General features: G+C 47.4%; 1 protein-coding gene across 2 annotated transcripts in view; it reads right to left on the bottom strand.

The window, feature by feature from the left end:
• The window catches only part of LOC119943497 (inner centromere protein), a 50,945-nt gene extending 33,731 nt beyond the window's left edge, over positions 1 to 17,214 (bottom strand). For both annotated transcript variants that reach the window (XM_038764513.1, XM_038764514.1), the window contains exons 1-3: positions 17,128 to 17,214; positions 5,988 to 6,132; positions 3,684 to 3,797 (exon numbers count right to left, since the gene is read on the bottom strand). In XM_038764513.1, the coding sequence (XP_038620441.1) occupies positions 3,684 to 3,797; positions 5,988 to 6,124 (251 nt within the window). In that variant the 5' untranslated portion in view covers positions 6,125 to 6,132; positions 17,128 to 17,214. The remainder of the gene's footprint in view (positions 1 to 3,683; positions 3,798 to 5,987; positions 6,133 to 17,127) is intronic.
• Between the last annotated feature and the right edge of the window lie 1,313 nt (positions 17,215 to 18,527).

Below are 18,527 nucleotides of genomic sequence, written 5' to 3'. Positions count from 1 at the left end.
AATGGAAAGAGGCGTCTTTTATATTGTACTCTCCCAAGCACTTGGTATAACGCCCTGCACAAATAAGCACTCAATGAACACGACTGATTGCTAATGGAAAGAGGCGTCTTTTATATTGTACTCTCCCAAGCACTTGGTATAACGCCCTGCACAAATAAGCACTCAATGAACACGACTGATTGCTAATGGAAAGAGGCGTCTTTTATATTGTACTCTCCCAAGCACTTGGTATAACGCCCGGCACAAATAAGCACTCAATGAACACGACTGATTGATAATGGAAAGAGGCGTCTTTTATATTGTACTCTCCCAAGCACTTGGTATAACGCCCTGCACAAATAAGCACTCACTGAACACGACTGATTGATAATGGAAAGTGGACGGGCAACCATTGGAGGTTTTTCTGAAATGGGGAGACATGGACTGAACTTTTTTAGAAATATAATCCAGGCAGCCCAGTGAAGTACGGACTGGAGATGGGAGAAACGGGCAGAGAGGTCAGTGAAAGCAGTTAAGCAGGATAAATAAAAAGGGCTTGGGTCTTCGGTGAAAAAATCAATATGGGCATGTTATTACGCACAAAGAGATCAGGAAGGGAAATGGCTTGCCGCGACAAATCAGCCCTGACTCGCTCTTGAACATTCCTACCTCTCCTTTCCAGTTTCCTTCAGATTTCTCTCCCATAAGCACTCTCCCAAGTGCTTAGTACAGTGCTCTGCACACAGTAAGTGCTCAATAAATACGATTGATGATAATCTGGAGAGAGAGAAAAAGTCCTCTCTGGCTTTGTTTTTTTTTTTTTCCCCCTCCAACTTGTTTGTCTTTTTTTCCCCCACTCCCCTGTGCTCTCATTTACCTGTGAACAGTAATCCCAAATCCTTTTCTGTCCACCGATGGAATCTCTGAAAATTCCTATGCTATCCTGGCTAAAGCTCCGGAAACTCTTCAAGCCCACCAAGTTCTTCAACAGCCCAGCTCCAACCCCGCTGATGTTGCTTCCAATGTCCCACATGCCCAGCAAACGCTCGGTAAGGCTCAGTGGTATTTGAGCGCTTAATATGTGCAAAGCACTGTACTAAACACTTGGGAGAGTACAATATGACAGTCAAAAGACACATTCCCTGCCCACAGGCTTTACAGTTTAGAGGATGGATCGAATCAATCAAGAGAAGCAGCATGGCTCAGTGGAAAGATCGCAGGCTTGGGAGTCGGAGGTCATGGGTTCTAATCCCGGCTCCGCCACACTTATCAGCCGTGTGACTTTGGGCAAGGCACTTCACTTCTCTGTGCCTCGGTTACCTCATCTGGAAAATGGGGATTAAGACCGTGAGCCCCATGTGGGACAACCTGCTTACCCTGTATCTACCCAGCGCTTAGAACAGTGCTTGGCGCATAGAAAGCGCTTAACAAATACCAAAATTATTATTATTCCCCCTTCTAGACTGTGAGCCCGTTGTTGGGTAGGGATATGTTATATGTTATATAACAAGTTATATAGATAACTTATATATAACTTGTTATATATCCTTGTTATATAGATAACAAGTTATATAGATAACCCCAAGTTATATGTTGCCAACTTGTACTTCCCAAGCGCTTAGTACAGTGCTCTGCACACAGTAAGCGCTCAATACGATTGATGATGATGATGACTGTCTCTACCTGTTGCCAAATTGTACTTTCACAGTGCTCTGCACACAGTAAGCGCTCAATAAATGTGACAATGAATGAATGGTATTTACTGAGTGCCTACTAACTGCAGAGCACTGTACTAAGCGCTTGGGAGAGTACAATAGAACAGAATTAGCAGACACGTTCCCGGCTCACAACAAGCTTACAGTCTAGTGGATCAATCAAATCAACCATTAGCATTCACTGAGCACTTACTATGCTCACAGCACTGTTCTAAGCGCTTGGGAGAGTACAATAGAACAGAATTAGCAGACACCTATCCTGCCCATAGTGAGCTTCTAGTCTAGAGGGATCTAGAGGACTCCAACCTTGAAATTTTGATCCTTTTATAACAGTATCAGAAAGTAATTGAGCGTCTGTCTGACCTTTGGGTTCGAAAGTGAAGCGTGTCAGCACGCTCCATCTGTATGAGACGGCCTGGCCAAAATGACAGGGGGAGTGACAATACGCTCCTAAAGACCGTCCTTTGTTCCCGCATTTTCTACCTGCAGCACCCAGAACTGTTCCAACAGCACCTCTCGATCTTCGGATCTTCGCAAAGCTTCGGCTAGAGCGTAGCTACCACCTCCCTTCTTTTTTGGTATCGGTTAAGTGCTTCCTACTAGGTGCCCGGCACCGAACTAAGCACCGGGGTAGGTACGAGATAATCGCGTTGGACACGGTTCACGTCCCACATGGGGCCCGTGGCTTTAATCCCCATTTTACGGATGAGGTAACAGGCATAAAACGGTTAAGTGACTCACCCAAGGTCACAGAGCAGGTAAGTGGCGGAGCCGGAATTAGAACTTCTTGTGGACAGGGATCATGTCCATCAACTCCATTCTTTGACTTTTCCCAAGCGCTTAATATAGTGCTCTGAACACACTTAAGTGCTCAAAATAATGCCATTAACTTCCCCTACAGTCTCACAACAGTTTACTGCCGGATCCCGTTATTTGACGTTGCGCTTTTCTGAATCTTTACCATCAGGCAAAAACTCCTCACCCTGGGCTTCCAGGCTGTCCATCCCCTCGCCCCCTCCTACCTCACCTCCCTTCTGTCCTTCTCCAGCCCAGCCCGCACCCTCCGCTAACTTCCTCACTGGGCCTCGTTCTCGCCTGTCCCGCCTTCAACCCCCGGCCCCCGTCCTCCCCCTGGCCTGGAATTCCCTCCCTCCACACATCCGCCTCCCTTCCAAGCCCTACTGAGAGCTCACCTCCTCCAGGAGGCCTTCCCACACTGAGCCCCCTCTTTCCTCTCCCCCTCCCCATCACCCCCACCCTACCTCCTTCCCCTCCCCACAGCACCTGTATATATACTTGTACAGATTTATTACTCGATTTATTTTACTTGGACATACTTATTATTCTATTTATTTTGTTAATGATGGGCATCTAGCTTTACTTCTATTTATTTTGATGAGTTGACACCCGTCCACGTTTTGTTGTCTGTCTCCCCGCCTCTAGACTGTGAGCCCGCTGTTGGGTAGGGACCTAGATGTTGCCGACTTGTACTTCCCAAGTGCTTAGTACAGTGCTCTGCACACGGTAAGCGCTCAATAAATACGACTGAATTGAATGAATGAATGAAAAGCAGAAGGACCAACAAAATCCTTGATAATCACTTAAATTGACTCGCTATTTACTAGTCAGCTGCCCAACTATATACCGGCCTGGTTAGATTTTTGTTCTCAGAAGCAGCATGGCCTCGAGGAAAGAGGACCTGGGTTCTAATCCCAGCTTGGCCGCCCACTTATCTGCTGTGTGACCTTGGGCAATCACTTCTCTTCTCTGTGCCTCAATTTCCTCACCTGCAAAATGGGGATTAAGACTACAAGCCCCGTGTGGACTCGGTCCAAACTGATGAGCTTGGCTACCCCAGTGCTTAGCCCACCATAAGTGTTTAACAAATACCACCAGCATTATTACTGTTATTAGTCTCATGTGTTGTGTGACTCTCCGTATTCGTACGAGACCGAATTAAGCCTCCGAAAAGAGCTAGGACTCCCTTACCTTTTCCTGGTTGGGTCTCTGTTTTCATCCTGAATGGAAGGAAACCGTTTCTTCTTGCGGCGATTCTTCTGCGATGGGGTTTTGGGCATCAGCTCGGGTTCAGTGTTGAAGTCACTTTAAGATACACGGGAAAGGCACTTAGCCCCCACAGAAAGTCTCCCGCGGGCCAAGTGTACCCCACCGCCGACGGGACGACGGTTCCCCGAGGAGGATGGGTCCGAGGATTAGCTGGACCAGGATAGCAGGGCCGTCTCGGCAGACTGGCCAAAGGGAATCGCTGGACTTAGCGAGCCGTCGACCGGCCACTGCTCCCCCGTGGTTTTGGGCCACGGCTCCTCTGAGGCGTTTGGTTCTGTTGGCTGTGGGTGCCAGCCTCCGGGGTGACACAACAGACTTGTAACCCCAAAGGATTCCAAGAGATCGAGCTTTTTCTGGCCCCCCACACTACCATTTGTGGGGAAAGAGAGAGGGGAGGCCCGGGGGGTCTCAGGTGATCACGAGTCCTGGAACAGCGACGGAGAAGAGGAGCCCAGACCCCCAGTTTCCCAGAGGAAATCAAGAATGACTATGGACCATTCCGGACTTCTGGAATCAGGCCTACACAAACACACCCCTCAGGACATCCCACCTGGACTGCTCCTACCCTGGACCCACAGCTTTAGGAGGGTGGGACGGTGTCTGATTAACTGCTGGGCAGCTGAAAAATGCTGCAACCGCTCCGACTTTGCAACACGCCTAAAGCGAAGATGCTTCTGAGGCCCACCTGGACTGCTCCTACCCTGGACCCACAGCTTCAGGAGAGTGGGACGGTGTCTGATTAACTGCTGGGCAGCTGAAAAATGCTGCAACTGCTCCGACTTCGCAACACGCCTAAAGCGAAGATGCTTCTGAGGCCCACCTGGACTGCTCCTACCCTGGACCCACAGCTTTATGAGGGTGGGACGGTGTCTGACTACCTGCTGGGCAGCTGAAAAATGCTGCAACCGCTCCGACTTCGCAACATGCCTAAAGCGAAGATGCTTCTGAGGCCCACCTGGACTGCTCCTACCCTGGACCCACAGCTTTAGGAGGGTGGGACGGTGTCTGACTAACTGCTGGGCAGCTGGAAAATGCTGCAACTGCTCCGACTTTGTAACACGCCTAAAGCGAAGATGCTTCTGAGGCCCACCTGGACTGCTCCTACCCTGGACCCACAGCTTTAGGAAGGTGGGACGGTGTCTGACTAACTGCTGGGCAGCTGAAAAATGCTGCAAATGCTCCGACTTCGTAACACGCCTAAAGCGAAGATGCTTCTGAAGCCCACCTGGACTGCTCCTACCCTGGACCCACAGCTTCAGGAGAGTGGGACGGTGTCTGACTAACTGCTGGGCAGCTGAAAAATGCTGCAACTGCTCCGACTTCGCAACACACCTAAAGCGAAGATGCTTCTGAGGCCCACCTGGACTGCTCCTACCCTGGACCCACAGCTTCAGGAGGGTGGGACGGTGTCTGACTAACTGCTGGGCAGCTGAAAAATGCTGCAACTGCTCCGACTTCGCAACACACCTAAAGCGAAGATGCTTCTGAGGCCCACCTGGACTGCTCCTACCCTGGACCCACAGCTTTAGGAGGGTGGGACGGTGTCTGATTAATTGCTGGGCAGCTGAAAAATGCTGCAACTGCTCCGACTTCGTAACACTCCTACAGCGAAGATGCTTCTGAGGCCCACCTGGACTGCTCCTACCCTGGACCCACAGCTTTAGGAGGGTGGGACGGTGTCTGACTAACTGCTGGGCAGCTGAAAAATGCTGCAACTGCTCCGACTTCGCAACACGCCTAATGCGAAGATGCTTCTGAGGCCCACCTGGACTGCTCCTACCCTGGACCCACAGCTTTAGGAGGGTGGGACGGTGTCTGACTAATTGCTGGGCAGCTGAAAAATGCTGCAACTGCTCCGACTTCGCAACACACCTAAAGCGAAGATGCTTCTGAGGCCCACCTGGACTGCTCCTACCCTGGACCCACAGCTTTAGGAGGGTGGGACGGTGTCTGACTAACCGCTGGGCAGCTGAAAAATGCTGCAACTGCTCCGACTTCGTTACACGCCTAAAGCGAAGATGCTTCTGAGGCCCACGGCCGACGACGCTCCGCAGGACGAAAAATACGTGCCGCCAGACTTTCAAGGCATTCCTCTGACAGAACGTCAGTTACGCTTAGAGGATGCCGGGGGCATTCGCTGGCTTCGCCGACCGGTTACCCTTCAATCCTGCCTCTCTGAAAACCCGTTCCCCTTCGCGCCAAACCCCGCCCCGTCTCCCGCCTTACCTGGAGAACATCTTCATGGCCTCCTGCTCAATTTCCTGGAGCCACACCAGGTCCCTGTTCTCCACGTTGAGCAGAAACTTCATCAGCTTGTTGTTGCTGACCTCAAAGAGGGACATGAGCTCTTTGGTGGTCTCCATGGTTCAACCTGCAAACTCAAAGAGAACGGAGCGATGAGAGACGGGGACCCTCGCGGCACGAAAAGCATCCGAGAGGACACGGACTTTCAACTGAGCACAAACCCCCCCCACCCACCTCATCCGACTGTTGTGAGGAGCAAAGCACTGTTCTAAGCGCTTGGGGAGGTTACAAGGTGAGCAAGTTGTCCCACGGGTGGCTCGCAGTCTTCACCCCCGTTTTACAGATGAGGTAACCGAGGCCCAGAGAAGCGCAGGGACTTGCCCAAAGTCACACAGCTGGCAATTGGCGGAGCCGGGATTTGAACCCATGACCTCGGACTCCAAAGCCCGGGCTCTTTCCACTGAGCCACGCTGCTTCTCCGCTTAGCACCTGGGTGACTTTGGGCAAGTCACTTCACTCCTCTGGGCCTCGGTTACCTCATCTGGGAAATGGGGATGAAGACTGTGAGCCCCACTTGGAGCAACCTGATTACCCCAGCGCTTAGAACGGTGCTTGGCACACAGTAAGCGCTTAACAAATACCACTGTTATTAATCAATCAATCAATCAATCGTATTTCTTGAGCGCTTACGATGTGCAGAGCACTGTACTAAGCGCTTGGGAAGTACAAATTGGCAATGTATAGAGACAGTCCATACCCAACATTATTACTTATAAGGGATGGAAAAAAGCACCATCATTATTATTATTATTTATAAGGGATGGAAAAAAGCAGCACCACGGATCAAAGAAACATAGGAAAAAGTCAACTAAAACAGTCACATATCCAGATTGGTTTCAGGCCCGTAAATTCTGGATCCCTGCAACTTGACCGTTTTATAGTCCTGTAATAATAATAATATTGATGGCATTTATTAAGCGCTTACTATGTGCAAAGCACTGTTCTAAGCGCTGGGGAGGTTACGAGGTGATCAGGTTGTCCCACGGGGGGCTCACAGTCTTCATCCCCATTTTACAGATGAGGTAACTGAGGCACAGAGAAGTTAAGTGACTTGCCCGAAGTCACACAGCTGACAATTGGCGGAGCTGGGTTTTGAACCCACGACCTCTGACTCCAATGCCCGTGCTCTTTTCCGTTGAGCCACGCTGCTTCTCCTGTAAATACTCCCACATTCATTTGACCACATTTATTGAGCACTCACTGTGTGCAGAGCACTGTACTAAGCGCGTGGGAGAGCACAACAGAACAATAAACAGACACAATCCAGGGACCCGACTTCCAGACAATTTGGGGCCCAAGAGGCCCCCCAAGAACAGAAAGGAGGGGAAATAAAGAGAGCTAAACTATAAGGGATTTCACAAGCTTTCAGATTTCACCTCTATGACTTCTCCCCTCCATAATAATAATAATAATAATAATAATAATGGCATTTGTTAAGCCCTTACTATGTGTGAAGCATTGTTCTAAGTGTTGGGGGGACACAAGGTGATCAGGTTGTCTCACGTGGGGCTAATAATAATAATAATGGCAAGACACATGACACATGACATGATGTCACATGACATCACACATTTAGACTGTAAGCTCACTGTTGGGTAGGGACTGTCTCTATATGTTGCCAATTTGTACTTCCCAAGCGCTTAGTACAGTGCTCTGCACATAGTAAGCGCTCAATAAATACGATTGATGATGATGGGGGGGGACACAAGGTGATCAGGTTGTCCCACGTGGGGCTTACAGTCTTAATCCCCATTTTCCAGATAATAATAATAATAATAATAGTAATGATGGCATTTGTTAAGCGCTTACTATGTGCAAAGCACTGTTCTAAGCGCTGGGGAGGTTACAAGATGATCAGGCTGTCCCACGGGGGGCTCCCAGTCTTCATCCCCATTTGACAGGTGAGGGAACTGAGGCACGGAGAAGTGAAGCGACTTCCCCAAAGTCACATGGCCGACGAGGGTGGAGCCGGGATTAGAACCCATGACCTCCTGACTCCCAAGCCCGGGCTCTTTCAACCCATTCCATGATCTTTTTCCTTCTCAAAGATACACCCCCTTGGCTGTTGGGACCCCAGCCTGTCACCACATAACTTGGGAGAGAAAATCCTTCCCCTCCCAAGAGCACCTGTATATAATAATAATAATAATAATGATGGTATTTGTTAAGCGCTTACTATGTGCACAGCACTGTTCTAAGCGCTGGGGAGGTTACAAGGTGATCAGGTTGTCCCACCGGGGGACTTACAGTTTTAATCCCCATTTTCCAGATGAGGTAATTGAGGCCCAGAGAAGTTAAGTGACTTGCCCAAAGTCACACAGCTGACAATTGGCGGAGTTGGGATTTGAACCCATGACCTCTGACTCCAAAGCCCGGGCTCTTTCCACTGAGCCATGCTGCTTCCCCTGTATCTGTTTGTACAGATTTATTACTCTATTTATTTTACTTGTACGTATTTACTATTCGATTTATTTTGTTAATGATGTGCATTTAGCTTTAATTCCATTTGTTCTGACGACTTGACACCCGTCCACACGTTTTGTTTCGTTCTCTGTCTCCCCCTTCTAGACTGTGAGCCCGTTGTTGGGTAGGGACCGTCTCTAGATGTCAATCAATTGTATTTATTGAGCGCTTACTGTGTGCAGAGCACTGGACTAAGCGCTTGGGAAGCACAAGTTGGCAACATATACAGACGGTCCCTACCCAACAGGGCAAGCACTTAGCACAATGCTCTGCACACAGTAAGTGCTCAATAAATACGATTGAATGAATGAATGAATGAATGAATGAACAAATACAGTGCTCTGCACACAGTAAGCGCTCAATAAATATGAATGAATGAATGAATGAACAAATACAGTGCTCTGCCCACAGTAAGCGCTCAATATGAATGAATGAATGAACAAATACAGTGCTCTGCACACAGTAAGCGCTCAATAAATACGATTGAATGAATGAATGAATGAACAAATACAGTGCTCTGCACACAGTAAGCGCTCAATAAATATGAATGAATGAATGAACAAATACAGTGCTCTGCACACAGTAAGCGCTCAATAAATATGAATGAATGAATGAACAAAGACAGTGCTCTGCACACAGTAAGCGCTCAATAAATACGACTGAATGAGTGAATGAATGAATGAACAAATACAGTGCTCTGCACACAGTAAGCGCTCAATAAATATGAATGAATGAATGAACAAATACAGTGCTCTGCCCACAGTAAGCGCTCAATATGAATGAATGAATGAACAAATACAGTGCTCTGCCCACAGTAAGCGCTCAATAAATACGATTGAATGAATGAATGAACAAATACAGTGCTCTGCACACAGTAAGCGCTCAATAAATACGATTGAATGAATGAATGAATGACCAAAAAACCCCAACAAATCTGTTTAGTAAAGGAAAACCAATTGTCCCAAGAAAGTTAGACTCCATTCCATCTAGCAAGCCTGAGACAAGACTACAGCGAGAAGGGGGAGAAAGCAAAATAACAATTTACAATAAAAAGCTATTTTACACAAGGAGGGAAAGAAAGAATTAACTTCAAGAGGCTTTTAGGCTGCTCTATCCAACTATGGCCGGTACGCCTCTTGGCAATTTTCAAACTTTCAAATACGTTGTCCTGGGAAAGATGCCGTCTCGGCCCTCCCTCCTTGCCTTCCAACATTATTACTTATAATAATAATAATAATTTTGGTATTTGTTAAGCGCTTACTATGTGCCAAGCACTGTTCTAAGCGCTGGGGGAGATACAAGGTAATCAGGTTGCTCCACGGGGGGGGGGGCTCACTGTCTTCACCCCCATTTTCCAGATGAGGGAACTGAGGCCCAGAGAAGTGAAGTGACTTGTCCCAAGTCCCACAGCTGATAAGTGGCGGGGCCGGGATTCGAACCCATCACTTCTGACTCCCAAGCCCGGGCTCTTCCCACTGAGCCACGCTGCTTCTCAATTACTATTAATGCACAGTAATCACGTCCAGTTCAGGAAGAGCGACGCTTAAGTGCTTAGTACAGTGCTCTGCACACAGTAAGCGCTCAATAAATAAATTAATGATGGCATTTGTTAAACGCTTACTATGTGCCAAGCACTGTTCTAAGCGCTGGGGGGGGGGATACAAGGTGATCAGGTTGTCCCACGTGGGCTCACAATCTTAATCCCCATTTTCCAGATGAGGGAACTGAGGCCCAGAGAAGTGAAGTGACTTGCCCAAAGTCACACAGCTGATAAGTGGCGGAGCCGGGATTCGAACCCTTGACAGTCTTCATCCCCGTTTTACAGATGAGGGAACTGAGGCCCAGAGAAGTGAAGTGGCTTGCCCAAGGTCACACAGCAGATAAGCGGCGGAGCCGGGATTCGAACCCTTGACCTTTGACTCCCAAGCCCGGGCTCTTTCCACTGAGCCACGCTGCTTCAGCGCTTACTGTGGGCAGAGCGCTGTAGAATATAGTAACGTATCTGTTCATTTGTACATATTTATTCTATTTATTTTCTTTTGGTAATATGTTTTGTGCTACTTATTACTGTACTATTTATTTTATTTTGTTAATATGTTCAACTTATACTTCCCAAGCGCTTAGTCCAGTGCTCTGCACACAGTAAGCGCTCAATAAATACGACTGAATGAACGAATGTTTTGTTGTCTGCCTCCCCCTTCTAGACTGTGAGCCCGCTGTTGGGTAGGGACCGGCTCTAGATGTTGCCAACTTGTCCTTCCCAAGCGCTTAGTACAGTGCTCCGCACACGGTAAGCGCTCAATAAATACGACTGAATGAATGAATGTCTCCCCCTTCTAGACTGTGAGCCCGCTCTTGGGTAGGGACCGTCTCTAGACTATTGCATTCCAACATCAACAAGCTCTCAGAGCGCCAACCGCTGTACTAAGCGCTTGGGAGAGCGCTTAGAACAGTGCTTGGCGCATAGTAAGGGCTTAACAAATACAATTATTATTGTTTTTATTATTATCATTACTATTATTACACTCTCACCACCTTCCCTGCCCACAACGAGCTCTCAGTGTGCCAGCCACTGTACTAAGCGCTTGGGGGAGTACAATTCATTCAATCATATTTATTGAGCGCTTACTGTGTGCAGAGTACTGGACTAAGCGCTTCTAAGATCCAGGACTTTCCCTGCCCACAGCTGTGCACCAAGCACTGTCCTAAGCGCTTGGGAGAGCGCTTAGAACAGTGCTTGGCACATAGTAAGTGCTTAACAAATACCATTATTATTATTATAATCTAACATCAAACATATTCCCTGCCCACAACGAGCTTTCAGTGCGCCAAGCACTGTCCTAAGCGCTTGGGAGAGCGCTTAGAACAGTGCTTGGCACATAGTAAGTGCTTAACAAATACCTTTATTATTATTATAATCTAACATCAAACATATTCCCTGCCCACAACGAGCTTTCAGTGCGCCAAACACTGTACTAAGCGCTTGGGAGAGCGCTTAGAACAGTGCTTGGCACATAGTAAGTGCTTAACAAATACCATTATTATTATTATAATCTAACATCAAACATATTCCCTGCCCACAACGAGCTTTCAGTGCACAAATCACTGTACTAAGCGCTCGGGAGAGCGCTTAGAACAGTGCTTGGTGCACAGTAAGTGCTTAACAAACACAATCATTATTATTTTTATTATTGTTATCATTATTATTATTGATTCCAACATCAACAAGCTCTCAGAGCGCCAACCGCTGTACTAAGCGCTTGGGAGAGCGCTTAGAACAGTGCTTGGCGCGTAGTAAGGGCTTAACAAATACCATTATTATTATTATAATCTAACATCAAACATATTCCCTGCCCACAACGAGCTTTCAGTGCGCAAAACACTGTACTAAACGCTTGGGAGAGCGCTTAGAACAGTGCTTGGCGCACAGTAAGTGCTTAACGAATACAATCATTATTATTTTTATTATTGTTATTATTATTATTGCATTCCAACATCAACAAGCTCTCAGAGCACCAAGCGCTGTACTAAGCGCTTGGGAGAGCGCTTAGAACAGTGCTTGGCACATAGTAAGTGCTTAACAAATACCATTATTATTATTATAATCTAACATCAACCGTATTCCCTGCCCACAACGAGCTTTCAGTGCGCAAAACACTGTACTAAGCGCTTGGGAGAGCACTTAGAACAGTGCTTGGTGCACAGTAAGTGCTTAACGAATACAATCATTATTATTTTTATTATTGTTATCATTATTATTATTGCATTCCAACATCAACAAGCTTTCAGAGCGCCAACCGCTGTACTAAGCGCTTAGGAAAGCGCTTAGAACAGTGCTTGGCACATAGTAAGTGCTTAACAAATACCATTATTATTATTATAATCTAACTTCAAACATATTCCCTGCCCACAACGAGCTTTCAGTGCACCAAGCACTGTACTAAGCACTCGGGAGAGCGCTTAGAACAGTGCTTGGCGCACAGTAAGTGCTTAACAAACACAATCATTATTATTTTTATTATTATCATTATTATTATTGCATTCCAACATCAACAAGCTCTCAGAGCGCCAACCGCTGTACTAAGCGCTTGGGAGAGCGCTTAGAACAGTGCTTGGCACATAGTAAGTGCTTAACAAATACCATTATTATTATTATAATCTAACATCAAACGTATTCCCTGCCCACAATGAGCTTTCAGTGTGCAAAACACTGTACTAAGCGCTCGGGAGAGCGCTTAGAACAGTGCTTGGTGCACAGTAAGTGCTTAACAAACACAATCATTATTATTTTTATTATTGTTATCATTATTATTATTGCATTCCAACATCAACAAGCTCTCAGAGCGCCAACCGCTGTACTAAGCGCTTGGGAGAGCGCTTAGAACAGTGCTTGGCACATAGTAAGTGTTTAACAAATACCATTATTATTATAATCTAACATCAAACATATTCCCTGCCCACAATGAGCTTTCATTGCGCCAAACACTGTACTAAGCACTCAGGAGAGCGCTTAGAACAGTGCTTGGCACACAATAAGTGCTTAATACAATCACTATTATTTTTATTATTGTTATCATTATTATTATTGCATTCCAACATCACTGAGCTCTCAGAGCGCCAACCGCTGTACTAAGCGCTTTGGAGAGCGTTAAAACAGTGCTTGGCGCATAGTAAGGGCTTAACAAATACAATCATTATTATTTTTATTATTATTATTATTACACTCTCAACCCCTTCCCTGCCCACAACGAGCTCTCAGTGTGCCAACCACTGTACTAAGCGCTTGGGCGAGTACAATTCATTCGATCGCATTTATTGAGCGCTTACTGTGTGCAGAGCACTGGACTAGGCGCTTCTAACACCCAGCACCTTCCCTGCCCACAACGAGCTCTCAGCGCGCCAAGCACTGTGCTAAGCGCTTGGGAGGGCGCTTAGAACAGTTCTTGGTACATACTAAGCGCTTAAAAACCATCATTAGTATTATCATCATATTATATTATTATAGATTATATTATCATCATATTATATTCAAGATTATATCATCATATTATTTTAACAATCTAACATCCAACACCTTCCCTGCCCACAACGCGCTCTCACTGCGCAAACCACTGTACTAAACGCTTGGGCGAGTACGATTCATTTAATCGTACTTACTGAGCGCTTACTGTGTGCAGAGCACTGGACTAAGCGCTTCTAACACCCAGCACCTTCCCTGCCCTCAGCAATGCGCCAAGCACTGTCTTAAGCGCTTGGGAAAGGACAATCCAAGCGTGGCTCGGTGGAAAGAGCCCGGGCTATGGAGTCACAGGTCATGGGTTCAAATCCCCACAACGCCACTTGTCAGCTGGGTGACTTTGGGCAAGTCACTTCACTTCTCTGGGCCTCAGTTCCCTCATCTGGAAAATGGGGATGAAGACTGGGAGCCCACCGTGGGACAACCTGATCACCTTGTATCCCCCCCAGCGCTTAGAACAGTGTTTGACACATAGCAAGCGCTTAACAAATACCATTATTATCATTATTATTCACTTCTCTGGGCCTCAGTTCCCTCATCTGTAAAATGGGGATGAAGACTGCGAGCCCCATGTGGGACTACCTCATCACCTTGTGTCCTTCCCAGCGCTTAGAACAGTGCTTGACACATAGCAAGCGCTTAACAAATACCATTATTATCATTATTATTCACTTCTCTGGGCCTCAGTTCCCTCATCTGTAAAATGGGGATGAAGACTGCGAGCCCCATGTGGGACTACCTCATCACCTTGTGTCCTTCCCAGCGCTTAGAACAGTGCTTGACACATAGTAAGCGCTTAACAAATACCACTATTATTATTATTATTGTTAACTTCTCTGTGCCTCAGTTCCCTCATCTGGAAAATGGGGATGAAGACTGTGAGCCCCACGTGGGACAACCTGATCACCTCGTATCCCCCCAGCGCTTAGCACATAGTAAGTGCTTAACGAATACCATTATTACTATTATTATCCACTTCTCTGTGCCTCAGTTCCCTCATCTGTAAAATGGGGATGAAGACTGTGAGCCCCCCGTGGGACAACCTGATCACCTTGTATCCCCCCCAGTGCTTAGAACAGTGCTTGGCACATAGTAAGCGCTTAACAAATGCCAATATTATTATTATTATTATTATTATTCAGACGCATTTCCCCGCCCGCGCCATGTTCGCGGGCTTGACCGTCCCCTCCCAAGTGCTTAGCGCAGAGTGGGCGTTCAGTACGTACGACTGGATGTTGCCTGCTTGTTCATTCCATCCTATTTACTGAGCGTTTACTTTCATTCATTCATTCAATCGTATTGATTGAGCGCTGACTGCATGCAGAGCACTGTACTAAGCGCTTGGGAAGTCCAAGTTGGCAACATCGAGAGACGGTCCCTACCCAACAGCGGGCCCACAGTCGAGAAGGGGGAGACAGACAACAAAACCAAACATATTAACAAAATAAAATAAATAGAATAAATATATACAAACAAAATAGAGTAATAAATATGTACAGACATATATACATATATACAGGTGTGCAGAGCACTGTGCTAGGCGCTTGGTGAGGACAAATCGGCAACTTCTAGAGGCGGTCCCTACCCAACAGTGGGCTCACAGTCTAGACGGGCCTTCCCGGGCGTTCAGTCCAGTGCTCTGCACACAGTAAGCGCTCAATAAACACGATTGAGTGAATGAATGAATGAAGGCCCCCCCCCCCCATTGTCGGGGCTTCGCCCGATCACCCGGCTCATTCATTCATTCATTCAATCGTATCTATTGAGCGCTTCCTGTGTGCAGAGCACTGGACTAAGCGCTTGGGAAGGACGAGTTGGCAACATCTAGAGACGGTCCCTACCCAACAGAGGGCTCACAGTCTGGAAGGGGGAGACAGACAACAAAACTAAATGTATTAACAAAATAAAATAGACTAAATATGTGCAAATAAATACATAGAGTAGTAAATATGTACAAACATATACACATACATATATACATATATATGTATACATATATACATATATATGTATACATAATTATATACATATATACATACAGGTGGTACAAACATATACATATATATTGCCAACTTGTACTTCCCAAGCGCTTAGTACAGTGCTCAGCACACAGTAAGCGCTCAATAAATACGATTGATTGATCGATTGATATATACAGAGCACTGGACTAAGCGCTTGGGAAGGACAAATAGGCAAAATCTAGAGGCGGTCCCTACCCAACGACGGGATCACAGGCTAGAAGGGCCTTCCCGGGCGTTCAGTCCAGTGCTCTGCACACAGTAAGCGCTCAATAAATGCGATTGAATGAATGAATGAAGGCCTCCCCACGGTCGGGGCTTCGCCCGATCACCCGGCTCATTCATTCATTCCTTCAATCGTATTTATTGAGCGCTTACTGTGTGCAGAGCACTGTACTAAGCGCTTGGGAAGTCCAAGTTGGCAACATCTAGAGACGGTCCCTACCCAACAGCGGGCTCACAGTCTAGAAGGGGGAGACAGACAACAAAACTAAACGTATTAACAAAATGAAATAGACCAAATATGTACAAATAGAGTAATAAACACGTACAAACATATACATATATATATATACACACAAGTGATATACATATATACAGGTGTGCAGAGCACTGGACTAAGCGCTTGGGAAGTCCAAGTTGGCAACATCTAGAGGCGGTCCCTACCCAACGGCGGGCTCACAGTCTAGAATCAATCAATCAATCAATCGTATTTATTGAGCGCTTACTGTGTGCAGAGCACTGGACTAAGCGCTTGGGAAGTCCAAGTTGGCAACATCTAGAGGCGGTCCCTACCCAACGGCGGGCTCACAGTCTGGAAGGGGGAGACAGACAACAAAACTAAACGTATTAACAAAATAAAATAGACTAAATATGTACGAATAAATAAATAAATAAATAGAGTAGTAAATACGTACAAACATATATGCATATATATATGTACATATACAGGTGGTACAAATATATATATATATATATATATATATATATGTAGCCAACTTGTACTTCCCAAGCGCTTGGTCCAGTGCTCTGCACACAGTAAGCGCTCAATAAATACGATTGATTGATTGATATATACAGAGCACTGGACTAAGCGCTTGGGAAGCACAAGTTGGCAACATCTAGAGACGGTCAATCAATCAATCGTATTTATTGAGCGCTTACTGTGTGCAGAACACTGGACTAAGCGCTTGGGAAGGACAAGTTGGCAACATCTAGAGACGATCAATCAATCAATCAATCAATCGTATTTATTGAGCGCTTACTGTGTGCAGAGCACCGGGCTAAGCGCTTGGGAAGTCCAAGTTGGCAACATCTAGAGACGATTAATCAATCAGTTGTATTTATTGAGCGCCTACTGTGTGCAGAGCACTGTGCTAAGCGCTTGGGAAGTCCAAGTTGGCAACATCTAGAGACGATTAATCAATCAGTTGTATTTATTGAGCGCCTACTGTGTGCAGAGCACTGGGCTAAGCGCTTGGGAAGGACAAGTTGGCAACACCTAGAGACGGTCCCTCCCCGACAGCGGGCTCCCAGGGTGGCCACCGGCCGGGTTATCTCTCACCTCCGCCCGCCTCCGCTCGCGATACGACCGCTCTGTCGCGACAGGGCGCTTCCCCCGCCCGGCCGCTGTACTAGACGCCCGAACGCGGGCCGCCCTCAACGATTTTCAAATCCGCGGGCCGGCCAATCACCGCCCGCCGCCGCCTCGGCGCCCGCCCACCGCTGCGCCAATCCCGAGGCGGCCCGCGCCTCCTCTCGTCGCCCATTGGACGGCGGAGGTGTCAATCAGGGGGACCCGGTGGGAGACCGGAAGCCGAGGCCGTTCGCTCTTCCGCGTGGTGGCGGGCGGGCGGTGAGACCGCGGACTACACGTCCCAGGGTGCATTGCGGCGAGGCCCCCCAGGACTACAGGTCCCAGGGTGCGTTGCGGCCGGGCCCGGCTGCTAAAGCCGAATCGCCCGCCGCGAAAGGAGGGAGGCCGGTGACATCATTATATTATTATCTCATCACATTATAATTATTTTATTATTGTATCATATTTTTATATGACTCTCCCGCGTGGGGGGGGCGGTGAGACCACGGACTACACGTCCCAGGGTGCATTGCGGCGAGGCCAAGGACTACAGGTCCCAGGGTGCATTGCGGCCGGCCCTGGCTGGTAAAGTCGAATCGCCCGCCGCCAAAGGAAGGAGGCCGGTGACATCATTATATTATTATCTCATCACATTATAATTATGTTTTGTCGTATCATATTTTTATTATAACTCTACCGCGTAGGGGGGGGGCGGGCGGTGAGACCGCGGACTACACGTCCCAGGGTGCATTGCGAAGAGGCCCAGGACTACAGGTCCCAGGGTGCATTGCGGCCGGCCCCCCCTATGGTAAAGTCGAATGGCCCGCCGCGAAAGGAGGGAGGCCGGTGGCATCATTATATTATTATCTCATCACATTATAATCATTATGATAATGTATCATATTTTTATATGACTCTCCCGCGTGGGGGGCGGTGAGACCGTGGACTACACGTCCCAGGGGGCATTGCGACGAGGCCCAGGACTACAGGTCCCAGGGTGCATTGCGGCTGGCCCCCGATGGTAAAGTCGAATCGCCCGCCGCGAAAGGAGGGAGCCCGATGACATGATTACATTATTGTCTCATCACATTATAATTATTTTATTATTGTACCATATTTTTATTATGACTCTTCCGCGGGGGGGGGGGGGGGGGGGCGGGCGGTGAGACCGTGGACTACACGTCCCAGGGTGCACTGCGGCGAGGCCCAGGACTACAGGTCCCAGGGTGCATTGCGACCGGCCCCCCCGCCGGTAAGTCGAATCGCCCACAGCGAAAGGGGGGAGGCCGGTGATATCATTATATGTGATCATTATATTATTATCTCATCACATTATGATTATTATATTATTTTATTATATTTTTATTTGACTCTTCCGCGTCGGGGGG

Source organism: Tachyglossus aculeatus, chromosome 22 (genome assembly GCF_015852505.1).
Source record: "Tachyglossus aculeatus isolate mTacAcu1 chromosome 22, mTacAcu1.pri, whole genome shotgun sequence".
Classification (NCBI taxonomy): domain Eukaryota; kingdom Metazoa; phylum Chordata; class Mammalia; order Monotremata; family Tachyglossidae; genus Tachyglossus; species Tachyglossus aculeatus.
This window is presented reverse-complemented; position numbering and strand designations above follow the sequence as displayed.